Source organism: Podarcis raffonei, chromosome 7 (genome assembly GCF_027172205.1).
Source record: "Podarcis raffonei isolate rPodRaf1 chromosome 7, rPodRaf1.pri, whole genome shotgun sequence".
Lineage (NCBI taxonomy): Eukaryota > Metazoa > Chordata > Lepidosauria > Squamata > Lacertidae > Podarcis > Podarcis raffonei.
In genome coordinates, this window is record NC_070608.1 from 26,558,258 (window position 1) to 26,580,161 (window position 21,904).

Below are 21,904 nucleotides of genomic sequence, written 5' to 3' on the forward strand. Positions count from 1 at the left end.
TGGCAATTCTGTGTGGCTCTCTCAACTTTACAGTCTTTGTTTTGTGTGTGACAGAGATGAGATCAGCTGACAATGACAGCAGCAGTGAGCAAACCGTGTTTGCAGCTGGGCAATTACAGAAGTCCATAAGATATGGGACTGTCAAGCATGAACACAGATGCCTTCAAAGTTCTGTTTTTCTTCTATGTGGAAGTCATGGGCATGGAACAGATGCCTTCAATTTGGAGAAACCAGCCTCTGGATATAATAGGTTCTCTCTTCTCTTTGTTCTCTAGGGACTGTCCCTCGTCAATGAAATTAGATGAGGGAGAGGGAGAAAAAAAGAAAGAAAATTGTGTGTGGAGGGTTCTTGTGTTTTCACTGTGATACATGATACTAAGCTATTTGTAAGCTAGAATGGCTTGTTATATTTAAAAGGTGCATCAAATTAATAGATGCACTTCATTATACAAATGAATAGATACAGTTGATTAAATTCTTATTTCCCCCCCTTTTTGATTGATTTTGAACCACTGTTTTTTCTAGGTTAGTATCAAATTGACATGGGGGGATGTGTGGCGTTTTCTCCTGTCACTGGGCTGCTTAGGGTTTCAGCTAGTCTTCAAGAATAGATGATATGCAATTTTAAATGTGAAAGCATGTCAATAAATTAATGTGTGGAAATAGTATATGCCATTTTTTCTCATTTCTTCTGAGATCTGGCAAGGTTATATGTGGGAACAGTTGCACAAAAATTCAAAGTCACATAATTTCTCCCTTGTAACATGTTGGCAGGATTGCTAAACAACAACAAAAAAACTGCTAGGTTTCTTTGTCGTTGTGAGTCTGAAGAAAGACATAAAAATGAGGAAGATGGATCTTTCTTTTTTAATGGAAAGTAGCATATTTTAACATTAGCTGCAATGTCAGATAAAATATTTGAAAAACAGTAAGCCAGTTATGTATGAGAGCAGGAAATAAGTATTCAACCCATTGATTCATGCACAATGCCACAATAATTTCATTGGAATTATCTGTTGATTTGCATGAACTTGAATAATTTTTTCATGGATTCTCCAAGCTGCAGTAAGATTTAGTGAGACCTACAGTAGCTGTTCTTTTGTAAACTTGGCTTTTTCTCTCAGCTTATAAATATTAATTCATACCAAGAGACAAGGTAGAACCTTTCTTCTTCCTAGAATTATCCTTAAACCATTTGAAATGTTGTAATCCCCTTGTGTTGTTATATTTAGTTTATTCTCAGTTTAGCTCTTTAAATTACCAGTGGTGGTGGTTGAGTGAAGTTGGCTGTCCTCCAAACCAGATGATAAACTGGAGGTGTGATGTTTCATGTTATAATTGCTCACGGATGCTGAATCACTGTTCAGTCGAGAAGTGTGTTGCCAGCAAGCTTAGCGTATCTCTCTAGTGTCCCTGATTGGAGATCTCTCTGAATTAAAGTTAATTTTTTTAAGTCTGGAGTGTGATTTTAAGATTTTAAGATCCTAGCTTAATCTGCACGTGTGTGTGTGTTTTGAAGGTTGTTTACCAATACAGTGGTACCTCGGGTTACAGATGCTTCAGGTTACAGTCGCTTCAGGTTACAGACTCCGCTAACCCAGAAATAGTACCTCAGATTAAGAACTTTGCTTCAGGATGAGAACAGAAATTGTGCTCTGGTGGCGCGGTGGCAGCGGGAGGCCCCATTAGCTAAAGTGGTGCTTCAGGTTAAGAACAGTTTCAGGTTAATAACAGACCTCCAGAACGAATTAAGTTCTTAACCTGAGGTAGCACTGTGATAATGACTTAGTCCCCCAGTTACATTACAGTACAGTGTATGGTGTGTTAGGGGAGAGGGAGCACTTCTGGTGGGGGACACATCATGCTCCTTTTGGAGCTGTTTGTCCACCTTTGGTTCCCATCCTGCACTCAGCTCTCACCTGTGGCTCCTAGAAGCTGTAAGCATGTGACTGGCCACACTTCAGGAACAGCTTCGACTGGCCAGCTAAATCAGGGTAGGGTAGCCAATGGGTCTCAAACCTTTGGGGAAGGTGTGTGAAGACAGCCCTTTGGCTATACACAACAAACTCTGATGGCTTGAGCAGATGAGACGAACAGTGGGTCCAGTGGTCAAGAAGGCAGTTTCTGCATAAGCTGTAGAGGGAAGTGAGGGGCAGATGGGGTTCGTCAACCTGGGAAAGTAGCCCATCTAGGAGAAGGAAAACTCTGATCCTAAACTGATGCCTTGTGTCATATCTTTGGGAAAAGAAAAGGCTAAGGAGTAAACCCTACACAAATCCGGAGTGGAGTCCCATAGATTGTTGGATGGCGTCTTGTACGCCTCCTTCTGGCGACTCTTTCAGCCAAGCTGTGCCAAACATATTGCTCTGCTTTTCTTTGAACCATATCAGCAAGGCCGAGAGAGAAGTCTTGTCTGGGAAGCCTAGGACCTCCTCCATATATACCCCCCCAGGCTTGTGCCCCAGGAAGGTCATTCACCACCGGAGGCGCACTCCATTGTCCTTTGAGACAGATGGATGCCAACAACAACAACACAGTTCTGAGGAAAACAGAAAAATTGGAATGTAATGGAGTTAGAGACTAGGACTGGGAAGACTCTGGTTCAAATTCTTGCAGTGTCATGAATTTCGTTGGATAACTGTAGACCAGTCAAATCTTGAAGTCTAATCTACTTCACAGGCTTTTTTGGAGAATCAAATGTGGGAGGAGGGTAAAGAACAGTGGATGTGGCCTTGAGCTCCTTGGATAAAAGGCAGGAGATAAATAAATAATAAAGAGCCTGATTCTTGGTGGTTGGGAATTTTTTTCTTCACTACTTATTTTTCATTTTGCACCTGATTTACTCCGACTGCAAATTGTTCTTCTACTGCCAAACATCCCTAGATAGCATCACTTCAATTTGGTGCATGTTTTTGGCTTCTTTGAAATGCTGCTGTTTAGATAGTTCTCAAATTTTACTGGTTTAAATTGCTATGTACTTACAGTCTTGTATTTTTTGCTACTGATAACTATTTCCAAACTAAATCAAATCACTAAATTATGTTAGCTAAATGTGCATTTTATTTGGTCGTTTTCTTATTTCAGAAAGGAAAGCTTTTCATGTGTTTAGGGAATTTTTTAATCATGATGTTTTTGTTAGCTAGCTAGTGTGGGTTTAACTATTATTATGAAATGCTTTTGATATATTTATAATTGCTTCTGCTAGTTCTCAATATTGTGGTAGGGAAACCAATGGTTTTCCAGATGCTACTGGTCTACAAATCATCTCTGCACGTTGGCCATGGTGGCTGAGGCTGATGGGAGTTGGAGCCCAACAACATTTGGAAGGCCAGAGGTTTCCCATTACTGGTGTATATTAACTTGCTCACTCTTCTTCTGAGCTGCATTGATCATCACCTGGAAATGTGTGTAAATAAACTGATAATGATAATGATGCCTTTATTTGAACCACAGAAATGGAGAAGTGCTCAAGAAGCAAGTTGAATTCTTTCAGCACTTTTGAGTCAGCTGTTCTAATTTTAAATATATCAAGAAGCAGGGCACTTTAAGCTTGCTTTCAGATCTTGAGATCATCTCTCAAACATTGTTCCTCACATTCTGTCTCACTCCTCCCCACCAGATCTGTGTAGAGGGACCAAGAAAGAGAACTTGGGGCAAATCCTTCCTTCCTTCCTTCCTTCCTTCCTTCCTTCCTTCCTTCGAGTTGGTGTGCCATTTCACTTTCCCTAAGGTTCTGCAAATTTTGGCTTGGTTTGTTAGCCAACCACTGTACCTTTCGTAGTAGGCAGTGTAGCTTGATTTTCTCAGTTTCTGTTTTGCAAATTAAGTGCATTCTTGTTGTACCTGCTGCTTGGCAAAAGAGGGATGTTACAGGAGAGGAATTGCAGGTGGGGGAGCATGTTGATAGTAATCCCTTCTGATCTGGGATGCTGTGGTGGAGTCCTGGTGCATGCCATGGTCTGATGTGTGTTGAAAGAGACAGCCTCTGCCTTTTTATGTTGTCAGTGGCTTTTAACAATATGTTACTGCTCTGGAACTTCTGTTTTAGAAAGTGAAAATTGGGACTTAGCCAATTAGCTGCAAATAAAACATTTTAAATGCAATATACAATGCGACACTAGATGACAATGGTGAGCCTTATGGAAAATTAAATGTATTTTTTAAAACGCTTAAAGGGGGGCGTTATATGTGTGTAGATTCCACCCTGGTTGCAGATCATTTGAAGTCTAGGCTGATAAAGAAGAATGAACATTCTGGAAGGTTTTCAGACTTTGTTTTTGAAATATGTGCTATATAAAGAAGAGGCAGAAATAAGCAACTGTATCATTTGAACCAAGGTTGTTGAAGAGGAACACCCAAGAAGGTTTTTAAAAGCTATCCTTGTGGTGCTACATAAGAATGGGGTAGAAATGGGCAATAGACTCATTTAAGACCAAAAATTGTCTAATTACGGCTGCCGTCAGTGTTTCAGCCCAACCAAATTCCAGAGATTTAATGGGGGTTGGGGAACTCTCTGCTGCATAGTCAGAAGCTGAAAGGCACATTTTCAGGGAGGGGAAAAAATGCAAGGTAATCTAAGAGCTTTTTCCTCTCTCCCCCATTTCATGAAAAATCTTCTTTAAAAAATAGGGACTGGAAACGTGCCTGAGAATGATGCTACATGGCGCTGTAACATTATATGCAGTAGCATTTTGGAGAAGGGGGCAGTGGGGGTGGCTGCTCATTTTTCTGTGTATTGTCCCTGCGACTCATTTCCAGGAACATTTCTGTACTCATTTTAAAAGCACATGGTAAGTGTCACACTTCTTAGCTGCTTGAAACGGCTTTTACCTTTTAAAAACACTTTTTGTAGGAAGAATAAAAAGCCACTGGCTCTCTAAAAGTGTTTACAAATTCCTTCCTTTCTTCAAATTCACAAGAGTTTCTCTCATAGATATGACCAATTTTTATTATTTTTTGTCATTGATGCTGGTGACATTTTGGCAATATATCTGGGGATTGGGTGGAAGAAACTCCCATGACTATGAAGGAATGGAGGAATTAGTAAAATCAGATGTACAGAAGATTCAGGATAAATATCTGCACCAGTGGTACAACAATATTAGAAACTGAACCTGGTGGATTACCATGGCATTGTCTTCTGCTTTTAATTAACCACACTTCTGTGTTACATCCAAACTCTAAACTGTGGCTAATCTTAACTACGGTTTGTTGAAACAAGCCAGATTGAGGACTGAAGGTTTAAAACTGACTTCAGTTAAAATTAGATCACACAGAAGAAAATAACAAGCAAAAGCTTCTGATGTCCTTGTGTAGGAGAAGATGTGATCCTGAAGTCTGCCTAGGCTTACGGCCACAATTCCGCCTAAATTTCAGAATATGTGTATAACATTTACATAACAGTGGTACCTCAGGTTACATACGCTTCAGGTTACATATGCTTCAGGTTACAGACTCCGCTAACCCAGAAATAGTGCTTCAAGTTAAGAACTTTGCTTCAGGATGAGAACAGAAATCGTGCTCCGGTGGCGCGGCGGCAACAGGAGGCCCCACTAGCTAAAGTGGTACTTCAGGTTGAGAACAGTTTCAGGTTAAGTACAGACCTCCGGAACGAATTAAGTACTTAACCTGAGGTACCACTGTATTTACTTAAAAAATGATGGCCATTAACTGTTATTTGGTACCTGTTAGGTTCAAATAAAGAGTGATGCGCATATTGTGTTAATTACATGCCAGTAGAATTGGTGAAGAGCTGCACGTGTCTTCCTTCTGGTGTATTTCCCATGTGGTTCTCTGTTGCTGAACAAGTTGTGCACTCCTGTTAGAGGAAAAAGACTTAACTCCATGGTAATACAATCCTGTGTGTGCTTAGGTGATGAAGGGGTTCTTGGCAGTAACTAAGCAATACAGGAACTGGTAACTGCACTTGATTTTCTTTTATGTTGATTCTGATATGTGTAGTCTTTAGATCCTATTAAATTTTCTGAAAGATAAACTGCTGCAAGAGTGATTTGCCAGGCCCAGTGACTCCTCTTCTTAAAACCTTGGCTCAGCCGAGTATCTTGGAAGGGAGTGGAGGGGTGGAGATAAAAGTGCTTTGACTACAAGGTTAACTGATTTCAAATAGAAGGCTCTCTCGAGTTATTGCATTCTGCACAAAATAAATACATTTTGCATATGGTTAAGATTGATAAAAAAAATATTCTGTATGCCAGTGATTGCATTCCCATCTGTGATTAAGGGTTTCTGTCTCCATCTGGTTTTCACATTATATTTCTGTAACAAGAATCTTTTATATGGCAGAGTTCATTCGCTGTATTTTCTATTAGCTGCAGCTTGAACTACTGCATGGATCACAGATTTACACATATGGCTTTAATTACTTCATACCATTGAGAAAAAGTAATATTTGTTTGGGAATGTATGTTTTTCACTATTGCCATGGTTATGCAACATGATGAGCTTTTTAATGCCACTCTTCTGGAGAAATACAAATTGTTTAAGGCTTTCTGTTTCAAAAGGGGTGGTGAGGGAGCTTTCAGTCATCCCGTTAGTTGCAAGAGTTAATATGTTAGGCGCGCGCGCACACACACACACACACACACACACCATTTTTGTTGTCTAACTATTATGGGGTAAAATGAATGAAATGCAGATTGCCTTACAAATGGCTGCTGTGTATCATATTATATTTAAAGGAGATGTTAATTAAACAGTGTGGCTCTACATACAGTTTACAAAATGGTGGAGAAATTCCACTCACTTAACATTGTCAGAGGTTTCTGTGAAATGAGAAATTGATTCAGATTATGTACTTTGCACTAAAGATATATCAATATACTTTTAAGAGGAAAAAAACCTTTCTGTTTGGTACATATAATATTGTTTTGGACAATCCATCAATATGTCTCCTACAAATTCCCTTTTCCTTGCACAAATCTGTGAAATGCATGAAATTTCTTGCTAGGTCAAACAATGAGTGTTATCAAAGGTATTAGATGCAGACATCCTAAATTAATTTGCCTCATAATCCTATAAAATAACTATAGAAAATGACTAATGTTATAAGAAGATTATTTAAAGTATGAAAGTTGATCTTTTAGGTTTGCATAGATTGAAGAGGAAAATTTGGTAAATATCATTCACTAAGTTAAGCAAATCATTGCTGTTTCCAAACTGAGTAACAGATTTTGTAAACTGTTTTTAAACATATAAAGGATATTTTATCAAATTGAAAACTTCAACATTTGGTGAACTTTGTCTTCAAAAAGCTGGACAGGAAGCTGCCCGTAGTCTCTGACAGGGTAAATGCTTATTATGAAAATATGTTTACACTGGGCAAATAACATTCACCAGTAAACAAAGGTATTGCTGCTTCAGCCCAGCAAAATGAATTTGAAATAGCACATTGGACTGCATCTCATGTGGAACCAAGAAAACACATTGCTTTATATAGCATTAGATTTCAGGATATCAATATTTTTATTCTCCTCTATCCTGAAGTCCCAGGGCAGAATACTATCATGCCTTCCAGGCCCATCTTTATTTTTAGCTATATTTATTTACTGTTTATTTAGTAATACTGTTTATTTATTTAGCTATATTTATTCATCTCTGATCTAATTCACTAGACACTGATGTTTTATGGAATATATTTAGGCTGTATTATTTTTTTCAAATGGGCACATGCTTTTGCATGTTTAGGATCTGCTTGGTGCAAGTTTATATGTTTGTTTATTTATTTAGGCTGCCCCATATCTGAAATACTTTTGCATTATAAGAAACACATGTAAGATTGGCTTTGTTATGTACTGAAGTTCTCACCCTGGGCCAGCAGGGGGATACTGTAGATAGTTATGCAAATGAAGGATCGAAAAGTGACGTTCAGTGATTGGATAGTTTTAGAAAATGGCAACAGTTACATTGTTCTGGAGCTCTATATAAGCAGGCTGACTGAGATCCTCAGTTTAGTTCTATCCCAGCTTACAAATAAAGAGCTGCTTTGGAAGAATCGCTCTGTCGTCTGATATGTTCGCCCACAACTTAACAGGCTTAATGTGTGAGATACACACATTTTTTGAATTTAAAACTGGGTGAGAATTTGACTTCTAAACCTGAAAGGGAAAGAATAAGAGGTACTCGGGCCTAGAGTCGGCATGTGGCATCCTTGGGCAACTATCAGGGCCCACTGTTGATGCCTCCCTCCAGAAGAAGACCTCTGCTAGTTCCCATCTCATCCAATACTCTGTTCTCACATGGTCAGCTAGATGCCTCTGGGAAGCCTATATGCCTGGGTTCCCCTTTATCATTTTGATTTCCCTCAAGGCTCAGGAGCCATGCTTTGTTGGGGCATGAAGGGGGATTTAATGACTCCCAGCTGCCTGGTGCTTCTTCAGAGTGCTGTGGATGCTTCTTGCTGCTGTTACCACCACCTCCAGACCAGCCTGCCAGGGTGGTGGATTGTACTTCGCTGAGGTTGCCTTCAGACTGAAGGCTTCCTCTGGCATCCCCTATGTGTCTACCTAATGGGCTGTATCCAACTAAGCCCCCTGCTCAGCGCCTGAGGGCCCCAGTCCTGCCACTCAACACCTGGCCCAGGGCGGAGCCTGATGGGCTCTGTAAAGAACTGCTGCCACTGCTGCCGCTGGGCAGAGAGGGCTCCATTTTGTTTTGTTTGTTTTTTGTTTAAATTGCTGTTATTTTTTTACCTATGTCATTTTAAACTGTGATATTAATTCTGTATTCTTAGTTTTAGATTTTGATTTATGTGGAAATTGTTTCCCGTTTGGTTGTGTATGTTTTTGATGTGGTTTATTTATTGTTTATGACTTTTGTAATGATGTAAATCTTGTCACGCTGTAAGCCGCCTTGAGCATTGTTTTTTAACTGTGGAAAGGCGGCATACAAAAAAACCCCATGATGGTGATAAGTCAGTGTAGACCGTGGGTAGGCAAACCAAGGCCCAGGGGCCGGACCCGGCCCAATTGCCTTCTAAATCTGGCCCGCAGACAGTCTGGGAATCAGCATGTTTTTACATGAGTAGAATGTGTGCTTTTATTTAAAATGCATCTCTGGGTTATTTGTAGGGCATAGGTATTCATTCATTTTTATTTTTTCCCCAAAATATAGTCCGGCCCCCCACAAGGTCTGAGGGAAAGTGGACCCGGTCCCCTTCTGAAAAAGTTTGCTGACCCCTGGTGTAGACCCACTTATGGTTACGTAACTTAACACATACTTAACTTAAGCCCATTGGTTTCAGTAGGCCTATTTTAGTTATGATGTAGTTATAGAATCACAGAATTGTAGAGCTGGAAGGTATCCCAAGGGTCGTCTGGCCCAGTGGCGTAGCGTGGGTTGTCAGAACCCGGGGCAAGGCAAGTAATTTGCACCCCTAACCCGTGGATTTGCTCCCCCTAACCCGTGGATTTGCGCCCCCTAACCCTAACCCCCAGATGTTGCACCCGGTGCGGCCGGCCCCCCCGCACCCCCCACGCTACGCCACTGGTCTGGCCCACCCCCCGGCATTGCAGAAATCTCATCTAAAGCATCCATAACAGAGGGCAATCCAAGTTCTGCTTTAAAACTCCCAAGGAAGGAGAGTGCACAACCTCCCGAGGGAGAATGTTCCTCTGTCAAACAGCTCTGACAAATAGTTGGATGCAATCTATTTCTTAGACCAGGAGTGGGAATGTTCAGCCCTCCAGATGTTGCTGAACTACAGTTCCCATCATCCCTGGCCATACTTGCCAGAGCCAACAGGAGTTGTAGTTCAGCAACAGCTGGAGGGCCATAGCTTCCCCACTCCTGGGTTAGAATGAATGCACAGTGCAATGGGAAGCGTCTACTCAAAGGGAATAATTCTGGTGTGCTGCTGCATTGGAAGTGGTTAAATAATTCCATCAGGCCTGATAAGGGACCCAGCATAATTGCCCTCCCTCAGCAGATGCTGTCTGGAAGGAGGCAAGTGAAGAGGAGGGATTCATGTAATAATGCAGCCTTTTCTTTCTGATGGGTGCTTTATTTTCCCTGGCATATTAAGGGTGCCCTGGCACACACTTCAGAATTCCTTGGCTATGGTATGCAAACCATGTTGAAGTAAATGGGATATTAGTACAGCAGCTCTTTGGAAACAGTTGCAGCTACAGAGCTGGGCAGTATAATACTTTCAAAGCGGTTTAAAGCATTCAACTAGTTTAATTCCGTAGATGTTAATGGGAATATGTTTTATTGTATTTACTGTGTTTATTTATTATCGTAATAATCAGAAGATCCGTGGGGTTGGGGGGTGTTACAGCAATATAAAATGCAGCACTAACAACAGTTTAAAACTACCTATGTCTTGATGTGATTCATTTTATTTTAATCGTGCTTCTTGAATGTGAGCACGAGAAGAAGTTTAAAAATATTTATGAATAAATAAATAATAGCATCATTGACCCAGGACTGGGCATGCTTCTTTTTAGTAGTTTGTGAATCCTGGGGGTTATTGGTAAAAATTCTGACCTTATATAGAACAGCAGGAGGTAATATATGGGGGTAATACCATAGCTCAGTGGTAAAGAACAAGTTTGTATGCAGAAGGTTTGATGCCTGACTTCTTCAGTTAAAAAGATTAGATAGTAGCCATAAGAACGATCTCTTCCTGGTACTCTGGAGAGCCTGATGGAAATATAATCTGACCTGATACAAGTTACTTTCCTATGAACAATTGACCCAGTTAAGTTTTGATGTTTGTCTTGTTTGTAATTCACAGTATATGCATTAGTTTCCCTCCTTCCCTCTGGGAATAATATTTTTTTTAAAAAAGAATTGGTTTTAAAATGCAATAATAAAGAAGTTACTTTAGGATTATAGTTACTACTTCTGTTACATATATAGATAGATATAGATATAGATAGATAGCATGTCAATAAAGGGGCTTTGTGCTTCAAACTGGCTGTGATATGTGCGTGTTTTTTTCCCTTTTGTTGTTGTCAATAGAAAAGATTGATCTCTGGGCTGGTGAACGTAATATCTGTCCCAGTCAGAAAAGGAGAGGAAATTAGCAGGACGATTGGTGGAGAATGATATCTGTCAAAAGAAACACTTGGAGAGCACTGAGTTTAGTAATAGGTGACTGCCGGAAAAAAGGGAACTTTGAATTTTGCCAAGGTAAGGAACAGATTTGTAATTAACATGCTATTTATGAGAAAGAAATTAATTTGATTTATTGTGCCTTGTCCCTCTGTAACTGTGCTTTCAATCTTCTCCTTGTTATTCCATGTGCTTCCCATCCCTCCCTTGGAATCTAACCTTGTAGGGCTTTCAGATTTTGGATGGTTATGCATGAAGAACTTGTGGAGAGATGCCCTATTCATATTTATCTCAAAGCATGAAATTCCTAATTTGAGAGGAAGGGAGTAGATTTGTAACACACAAACACACACCCTTCCTGCCCCACCTCCAGCCCATCTTACAGCCACATTTTGGATGTAAAAAATGAAATGTTGTCTGTTTTCATACAATATAATGTGCATAGGCCCAGTGGGTAAGAATCCCACCCTCTCTCTCCTTTCTGATTTTGTAGCATCACAGTTGAGAGGCTACCATCATGGGTTGAACTGTGACATTGGTCCCATTGGTATAGAGGAAGGAAGGAAGGGAAGCAATATGCAATTCTTAGCGGAAAAGGTGGATTTTGAAGAGGGATTTGAAAGAAGTAAGGCACAGGGTGTTCTGCGATGTGGTTCTAAGCCTGTGGGGTAGCAAGGAAGAAAGGTCTTTAGAGAGGCAGGAGACAGTTGGCACAACCTTTAGCATAGACTTTGTTGCCAACACTACAAAGATCCAAATTTGCAAAAGCAGGCACCTGCTTACATGGTGGGGGTCCTCTACCTTCTATCTCCCCTGTTGTCCACCCTCCCCCTCCCCAATTCACAATATGCTCCTGGAAGACCCTTTGGAACAGATATTGGGTGTGTGCAAGAAAGTCCCATTTCACAAGTGAGTGGACATCACTGAATGCCATTCAGGGTAAATTCAGAGGTGGGGCAGGTACAGCTGAGAGAGGCTGCAAGATAAGGTGCCCCTATCCCATTGCATATACAGATTTGGCAAGCTTTGAGGTACATATGAATAGTTATTTAATACTTATGTCACAGTCCACTTACCCAGAAACAAATCTAATGAGACCCATGCAGATTAAGAGGCTTAAGGACTGTGGGGCTATGTCCACTTTGCGTTTAAAGCTGTTGGTGTGGAGGGTTGGATGGTGTTCCTGACAGTATTACAGTATGTGGGTTTATCTGAATGACTGAATATTTCAAGTGAGTCGAAAGGTTAACTGTATTTCGAACCTATGTTTTGATCTATACTTACGTGTATATATAAAGTACAAAGGGTATGTCCATTACAGATGAAAGCCGCAATAGATTCAAATATTTTTGGAGGCAGTCCATGAAAAACTGTAGCTATTTCCTGCCATTCTGATCTCTTCAAGCTATGAACACTATATTTGCTTGTAGCTCTGCCCAGAGTCATTTTTCATGCCTATTTCATATGGGAGCAGCTGTTACTAACACTTCAGCTTACTGGAAATTTCACCATCTTACTGGAATGCTTTTCAGTTCCCTTGAAACTCCCACAGATGGTTCACCTAATGGGACCTTGTTGCATGTTAGGAACTATAGGAAACTTACACCCAATCTAACTCAGTATTGTTGGCACTGATTGACAGTGGTTCCAGAAAAAGAATATTTCCCAGCCCTACCCGGAGATGCTGGGGACTGAATCTGTGACCTGTGTTCTACCAATGAGCTTTGATTCTTTTCCAAAGTTCATAATCTGCCTCTTCATTCCATCAAGGTATTTAAAAATACCTAGCGGATGGTGGTCATTTTTCATTTTTAGAACGTGTCCTAGCAAACTAGTGCAGCCTTCAGAAAAGCCTGAGAACTTTGAGAACATCTGGTGCAGCCCTTTGTGTTTCATGACTCAACCAGACCTGCTGTAAGAAAGTGCTTTTTAAAGTCCCATTTACTTCCATGGGAGTGTTAAGCACATGCTTTGCTTTTTTCCACCATAATAAATGTGTTTTAAATGAGTACCTCTCATTGGATTATAATAGGTAGTAGATCACTAAGTTCTGAAAGACAGACCAATAAAATCTGAATCCTAAAAGCATCTGCTGATTTCTAAGCATGGGCATTCAGTGTCCAGGTTGAAAATTTGGCCACCGATCTTGAAATGAATTGAAATTTTGTCAAGCAAATTAAGAGGCAATGCTGTCAGGCACTTTCTGGAGCCCTAATAGCTGCATGGGGGGGGGAAGAGTCATGTGATAACAATGCATGCAGCAACCTTCTTCCAAGTTCAGTGGAATAGATCCTTTGTGTTCTTAAAAAAGTTGCCCTTTCAAACGGTATGGTTAAGGGTCAGATTTTATCTGCTTGCTAATGAAAAACAGACACAAAGCTAGACTGAAATGTCAGTGTTTCCTCCTACCCCAGCATGAGAGATACCAGTATGTAGCAAAGTTAAATAAGGTGGTCTGTCGATGGTCAAAAAAGTTTTTCTTCTATTTGTTACCAAAGATTGCCATTGGTAAAATACAGGCAGTTGCCACTAATACTGACCTACTGCTCCCAGCACATGTGACTGCAGTCATAAATATCAGTAATAATGCCTTGGGTTGGAAATGGGAAAGGCTTCCACATCTGCTTGTCTGAAGATGACAATAACAAGCAGCCTATATTTGAAGGACCAGGAAGAACTAGGGTAGAATCCCCACCCAACCATGAAGCTCACTAGTTGACCTTGGGCTCAGCATTCAAACTCCCACCTACCTTACATTGCCCTGAGCACTTTGGAGGGAGGGCCATTTACAAATGTAATAATAACTAATTTGCAAAAGAAGAGGAAGGTGTAAAATACCAGTATAGGCTGTATTATAATAATGGTGCTTTGCAGTGTTATTTTTCTAGAAAAAGGGGTGGCGGAACTCAGCACAAACACCTCCCTCATTCTCTTAGAATGGCAATGGCACCCATCTGAGAGGTGCTGGAGTTCCAGTGAGTTCTGGCTGGGAAAAAAGCCATGGTGCTTCATATTAATTACCCGAGTGTCTTGTTTACTACATTTGTTAGCTGCCTTTCCTCCAAAAAAACACAAGGTGGTGTACATGGTTCTCGCGGGCTTTCAGCATCACGCCAACCCTGTGAGGTATCTTAAGCTGATAGGCAGTGTTTGGCCAAGGTCAACAAGTGAGCTTCATGGGTGTGTGGAGATTTGAACATGGCTGCCTCTGGTTCTAGTTCAGTCCTCTAACAACTACAATGCATTGGCTTTCATTGGTATATAAATACATTAAATCAAATCAAAGAAATATGGGTCAGACAGATTTAGCATCCAAAAGCTGTAATTTGAAACTACCTAAACATACTGGCAAATTTGTTACGAAGGGAAATAAATACATCTGCAAGATATCCAAAATAGGACCCAAAATGCAACCAGCCAGGCAGACATAGTTGAGTTGTGGCATATGCTAATAGGCGTATGGAATTCTAATTACACAGCAAGAAACAGGGAATATGCCCCTAGAGGGAAAGAGTATCTCCATCCTGCCAACTTGCTCATTTCTACACCTTCCCTTCCATAATGTGGAGTAAGGTGGACAGATGTTACGTGGGCTAGGGCCTGGGAGACAAAGTTTAGAAGCCTCAGTGGGTGACCTTGGGCCAGTGATTGTCTCTCATCCTAATCTACCTCACAGGGTTGTTGAGGATAATGGTGGAGGGACAAAAGTGCAGTTATTAATCCCCCACCATTTATTTAACAAATTGAAGCTTTCCTAATCTTAACAGTCAGAGTAACCAAAATATAAGGCATCCATCCCGCTAGAATACATTAAGATAATATTTAGAAAGCAACTAGCCCTCTCCCACAAAAATTTAATTCCTCCTTTCCTTAAAACATTATTTTGAGAGCCAGCCCACATAGAAGAGTCTTTCAGTGCTTTATTTATTTAGCACTATGGTAAATAACTACCAGTTTCTTCTTGGTGTATCCATGATATCACCCAGCCCTTCTTTGATCTGACATCCAGTTTGCACATGTGTGCATTTGAAAAAGGTTCAGTGTTAATCCTATGCAAAGAAAATTCACCATGTTTACTGCCCATAGGAGTCTTTGGAAATTATATCTGGAGGTAATAATCTCCCCTTTGTTTTCTGAGCTTTAAATCAGATGCTGTCCCCATACTTTCGTTGGGTTTAGTGTACATTCCTAGATTCCTTTTCCTTAAGCCTTGGTTCCTTACTTCTTCTGTTATCAAGGAGTCATTTCTTTGTTGTGTGACTACTGTTGAAAGATTGTTTATCCATAAGAGACGTTTAAGGGTATTTGGGGATGTTTAGATATGGAATTGTCATCAGCTCTCCTATAGCTAGAATGCTCTCCTCCCCAATCAAGTGAGAAATGATTGTGGCTTTCTGGCATTATGTTAATTGTTGGTGTGAGTTACATTAATGAATCACCAAAATGGATGACGAAAAAGATAAACACGCAGGTTATTTTGCATGTTGAAAGAAAAGCAGTATTTTTAGGGTAGTTCACACACTATGCATTCAATCCTGCTGAAGCTCAACACTTTTAAATGCAATAGATTTCCATGGGAGAGATATATGGGTACATAGGTGTTTGACCCCACACTGAAACCAGTGGGACTTAAAAGCACATGTTTATCTCTGTTCAGTGTTACTCAGTTAATTCTCTCCCTCACCTCTTTTCTTCCTCATGCCTTCCCTGATTCCCCTGACCATATATTCAGACTGAAGAAGAAGAAGAAACTACTGCAAACTAGTCTGCACAGTTCAGCTGAAATGGTAGACAAGCCTTCTTCAACCTAGTGCCATCCTGATAGTTTGGACTCCATCTGTCTTCAGTCTGGCCTGTGGTCAGGGCTGATGGGAGTTGTAGCATACAAGGCTAGCAAATGCTGTGATAGACTATGGATTAACAAGAACCAGTAGTCCATGAAAGAACTGGCGTGTGCAGGGGGAGTAAGAAGAAGGGAGCTTATAAGCCCACGGCTTGTCCATGTAACAACAAACCATGGTTTGGTGTTACATCTGAACTGAATCATATTGTGCATACCCCCTGTTGGTGTGCTCTTTGTTTATTTCATGTGCATCCCACTATTATTTTTGGAAGCTCCGAGTTTGGATAGCATTGTGTTGATGTATTGAACAGTTTAACATCAAAAATATAAAAGCATTTTAGAGACATTTGCCTAATTAACAGCTACAGGAATGTATAGAAAATTAGAAGTTCTGTGCACAATTGATTTTTGGCTCACAAAGAACACATTTTGTCTGAGTAAGCCAGGTTGATTTGGAACAATTAAGAGAGGTGACCATTCTGTTCAGTTTCCTGTTTGAGCCTATAAGAAAATGCTGGGCAGGATTCCAGATTTAGAAAAACAACAAAATAGTATAAAGGCTATGTAAAATGTAGGCGAAATTGCAGAGGAAGAAAATAATTCCATTTGGAAAAGGGCAAAGGAGAGTCAATAAAAAACTGGAAAAGATTTCACTATCTGTTACTCTGTTATAACAAATCTTGAATTTACTTTGACCTCTTAATTGCTTTAGAGTTTAAAGTAAGTTAAAAGAGTATCAACAATCTCTTTAAACATATCCCCTTACAGGAATTAACTTGAGCCTCTTCCATGCACATGTCCAATGCATGGAAGGGACAGCTGAACCAGGAAGGAGTTGCAAAATCTGCTAGCACACCCTTGAATATTTTTTTTATTTATTTTCATTAAATTTGTATACCACCCATCATCCTCACATCTCAGGGTGGTTCACAACATAAAAATACAATATAAAAGCAACAAACAAACAAAAAACCCACAAGCCATTAACCCCTCCCCACACCCTCCCTCGAACACATGTTAAGGGGGTTGTTGTTTAGTCGTTTAGTCGTGTCCGACTCTTCGTGACCCCATGGACCAGAGCACGCCAGGCACTCCTGTCTTCCACTGCCTCCCACAGTTTGGTCAAACTCATTTTTAAGGGGGGGGGTATAAGATGTTAATTAGCCAAAGGCCTGGTTGAAGAGGAATGTTTTTTGCCTGGTGCCTAAAGGTGCACAATGAAGGTATCAGCCAAACCTCATTAAGAGGAGCATCCAACAAATTCTACAAATACTGATGCCCCTGCTGACCATCCCCCTGGTGGCCCTGTGGTTTGCCATCATTCTTAGAGTGTCTCCACACAAATGGGATCCACATGGCTAGTGGGTGTGAGCCTAAAAATAAGAACACAAAGCCAATGGCTTATCTACTCCACATCACAATGGCCAAAAATATCCTATGGGAAGCCCACAAGTGGAGCCTTAATGTGATAGTACTCTTCCCACTTGTGGTTTCCAGCCAGTGGTATTCAAAGGCATACTGCTTCCCACAGTGGAGGTCAAATACAGCCATCGTAGCTAGCAGCCAGTGATAGCCTTAACATCCATGCCTTTCTCTAATCTTCTTTTAAAGTCATCCAAGCTGGTGGCTATCCCTGCCTCTTGTGGCAGCTGATGTGGCACAAGCAAATGCTTCTGAATAGCAAACTACATCATATATTAATTGCATGGTTGCAATTAAAAAGCAGTAGCTGTGGGGGAGATCAGGATTGGGACCATGAGGAGGGGGGCTTAACCTTCCTTCCCCACAAAAATAGCCTCCGTTAAACTATTTGTCCCAGGAAGAAAACTGCTAGTAGTTGGTAGTGGTGGGTTTTTGTTGTTGGGACAATGATGGAACGATGGAAGGAGAGCTTAAATACAGCTCGCTGCAACCCCAATCATTTGCTTCAATCATGCATTTAATGTGGCTCTTGGTTTCACTCTTTGAGGCTGTGAATTTGTTCCTTCTGTTATCAACATTGTTGTGGGCAAGGAAGCCCAGACATTGTTAGCAACAGTTGCTTATTGTTATGTACAATCTCTCCCAGGATGTTGTGTGACTGCAGTGGTCTATCCAAAAAATAAATAAAATAAAATAAAAATAAAAGGAAGCATGACTCCCTTGGGTACATAAAGGACAACTGGCTTTAGAGGTTATTGATTAAAGCCAGGTAGGGAATTCCCTTGCCTTCTCTCCTTGCATTTGCTCACAGATAACTGTGCCCATTGTATGATTTTGAACATCCAACTTTATGAGAAGCCCTTTTATTGTTGAAGATACTGTGCTGTAATGGAAATCCCAGTGTTGACACAGTTACTTGTCCTGTGAATAAATGCAGGAATGGTGAAAAGAAAGCTGCTAATTATCCAAGTGCTCTTTTTCAACTTTTTACCTAGCTGGCTGATCTTTTTGAGTTTTGAATGAACAGATACATAGCCTCCCCTGTGACAATGCACTACATGAAGGCCATAATAATCTAGGCTTGATCCATACAATTCTTTCCCCTGTGCATGGAGGCCACAAGCATCAGGATCTGACCTGATTAATGCAGTTCTTCCCCTTCTGTAAAAGGAGGGCACACATTGAGCCCTCACAGGCTAATAATAATAATAATAATAATAATAATAATAATAATAATTTTATTTATACCCCACCCTCCCTGGCCGAGACTAGCTCAGGGTGGCTAACACCAAACATATAACACATTAAAAACACAAAATTAAATGATTAGTTTAAAATACAATTCAAATCACATTTAAAATCAAAATAAAATTAAGTGAGAACCCATGAATCATAACCGTAGGGGTAAGGAATTAAAATAATTTGCATAGAAAGACTGATGCACACCACATAAGGTTTGCAGTTGTCATCTGCACTGCCAACACAATGGAATCAAGGTAAGATGGTCCTCAACTGGCTTAGGGGTTGTTAGTACAGTACTGTTATGTACTGAGTTGAATAGGATCCAAACTGCAGCAGTCTGATTGGTCCTAGAACAATAGGATCCAAAAGGCAGCAGTCTGATTGGTCCTAGAACAATAGGATTCAGAATGCAGCAGTCTGATTGGTCCTAGAACAATGCAGCAGTATGATTGGTTGGCAGGAACCACCCAATCATGCTCCAGCTAGAAGTGAATCCACAACTTGATTGGCTTACAGTAGAATTCCGGAATTAGCCAATCATGTGCAGCCCATTGCGTAAATAATGTATATAAAGCAGATACTTTGAGGGGACTTTCATTCATTCATTCCTCCTCACCACTATGAGCTGAATAAAGAGCATGAAATCACTTTGCGACTCTGAGTATATTTCAAGTACCATTGGGAAAGAATGGCTGCCTCAACCATTCCTTTGTTAGGCAGATTTGCTGGTTGTTGCTATTTCATCAGTGGGGCTAACAGCATATGGCTTCCTCATAGATGGAATCTCTTTACATACTCTCCATCATTTCTGCGATAAAAATAGGGACATCCTCTTCCATACCCTTAAACATTTCTCCAATTAAAAATAGGGACATCCAGTGCTATTTTTCTAGAAAAATAGGTGCCAGAACTCACCATAAATGCCTCCCTTCTTCCCTTATGATGGCAGTGGTGCCTACCTGAGAGGTGCCGGAACAGAGTTCTCGTGAGTTCCAGCTGAAAAAAAGCCCTGGTGACATTCTATTCCATACCCTCCAACATTTATCCGAAGAAAATAAGGACATCCTGATGAAAAGTGGGACATTCCAGGATCAAATCAGAAACCGGGGTGGCTTCTGTAAATCTGGGACTATCCCTGGAAAATAGGGACACTTGGAGGGTCTTGTATCTTAGAAGGAGACAGCTATCCAAACTTGGAGAAGATCTCTTCTAGATGAGGGAAAGGAGAGAAGGGCTAGAGGGACATTAGGAGAATTAGAAGCAGAAAGAATGGATTTCTAGGTGAAACAAGTGTGCAGCTGCCTTGAAGGAGCACTTGTTTGCCTCTCCTCATGTTCTGCTTGTATATTTGTAAATAAAGCAAATATGACAAAGACTCTGTAACTCTCCAGTCCTCTCCTATCCACAGGAAACTGAACTCGGCAACACCATCTCTGGAACATCACACCACTTGGGGAAGTGGGGTGCATTTAACAATAGATATTGAATACAATAAAACCTGTCTTTAGAACATTTGTAGCTATCATTACCAATAAATGAGATATGTGGCGGGTGAGCGTTGTAACTTTTAAAACAAAACATATTTTAATTCAGCCTAAAATTTATCTTTTTAGAGGGATTCTTGTGTGTGTGACAGAGAGAAAGAGCATTTTCTGTTTGGTAATCTACTAAGGGTCTGATAACATTAATGGGCTTTGCCTCACACAGAGTTCTGAGTATATTGTACCACTGCTCGCTGATCCCAGGTCAGTGTGATGCGTGAAATCAATTTATTTGAATCTCTTTGCCTCTATAGGAATTTGGCAGCATGCCAGTTGTTTTCATTTAATGTTCTTTGTGTTGAACACAGACAAGCAAGCTTGCTTTTGTACTCTTCCTTCTCTTGTCTTTCAGCCCATGTTCCCTTCTGCAGATTCTTGAGACAAAGGAGAATACGTTACTTAGCTTTTTATTTTTATTTTATTTTTTATTTTAAAAGCAACCTTATTTTGTTTCAGATGGCGTCTTAAAACAGGAAATTAGGTCAATTGCAAAGCTGTCCCTGTGTTTGCTTCGACATTGCTTTGCAAGTCATATGTTGCGTTTCAAAGCATTCAGAAGTTGTTAATGTTGGGTGAGGGTGAAGCTGATTTTTTTAAAAAATCTTGAGCGGCGGAGGGAAATTGAACAAAGGGAGAGAAAACTCTACAATACCACCATAGCTGACTTCCTATTGTTTCTCCAGGAACAAGAAGGCTTGCAATACAGTATCAGAATGTTAGTTTTGCAATACTTCTTACAGAGGCAGGTGTTTTGCAGAAAACCATTATGACATCCATTGATGTTAATTCATTGCTTACTTATTAGATACATAATATATAACCTACCCCAGGTTGCTTCACTAGCTGGCAACATTTTGCAGAATGTCTAGCAAAGAACAATCATCCTTGCTTCTCTACCCCCACCCCAATTTCTTTTTAAACAAAAGATCGTAAGGCTGCTTACACAGTGCAATTAATTGCACTTAAATATGAGAAAACATACTCCTTGAAAAATTGGCTATTTCTTTAAGAGACTTGTTTCAAGGAGGGTGGAAGGGGGCGGGGAGGAAGAAGGAGCACATAGAGAAGATTCTGTTGATGCTCCAGGCAGTTCTTGCGGAAGTTGATATGCAGAACTATGGAGCCACACCACCGGGGTCAGGCTCATACCATCAGACCCTGCTTCCTTGTTTAATTACCTGAAGAGCAAAACATCCAATCTGAAAGTGTGTGAAAGTCCAGTATCTCTAGCTGCAGTTTGCTGCTCTGACATCCTGCAAAGCCAACCCCGTCTGTCCACAAACGTCAGGGCCGGTTCCTGACAGTCGGCTATCTCTGCCTGGCCTGGGTTCCTTTCATTCAGGAGGTATTGTGTACAAGAGGGTTTGGTCAGGAATGTGAGGTTCCTGCCGGTGCTGTTCTCCCAGTCCTGACAACGCTGGCATAAAGGCTGGGGATTTTTTTTTCCCTTTCAAAAAAAAAAAAAGGGGGGGGGAAAGGTGGCTGTTTTTTATTTCCCTTTATAAAACTGGCATTGATGTATTGTTCACTTACATGTTAACTGGCCTGCTTCTGGGACTGAAGCGTTCCATTTTGGTTTAGATAATCTTATGTTGATCTTTCTGTGAACTTTCTAAAGGAAATAATTTGGTGGTGGTGGATAAAAGTTAAAATCATCTATAAACTGACTAGTTTGCACTGGATTACATCCATGGTTCAGGGTGTGAGAGCAGGTTTTCTCTTGAAAGAGAGGACTGGGAAATCTCAGTAACTTACCAACAAAATACAAATAAGCTTACATAAG

General features: G+C 40.6%; 1 protein-coding gene across 5 annotated transcripts in view; it reads left to right on the forward strand.

Annotated features, from left to right (window-relative positions):
• The window catches only part of RUNX1T1 (RUNX1 partner transcriptional co-repressor 1), a 148,131-nt gene that overhangs the window by 18,075 nt on the left and 108,152 nt on the right, over nucleotides 1–21,904 (forward strand). For 3 of the 5 annotated variants that reach the window (XM_053395668.1, XM_053395669.1, XM_053395670.1), the window contains one exon: nucleotides 10,981–11,151. The exons of the other annotated variants lie outside the window; for them this stretch is intronic. In XM_053395668.1, coding sequence (XP_053251643.1) covers nucleotides 11,064–11,151 — 88 coding nt within the window. In that variant the 5' untranslated portion in view covers nucleotides 10,981–11,063. The remainder of the gene's footprint in view (nucleotides 1–10,980; nucleotides 11,152–21,904) is intronic. 5 annotated transcript variants of the gene reach the window in all.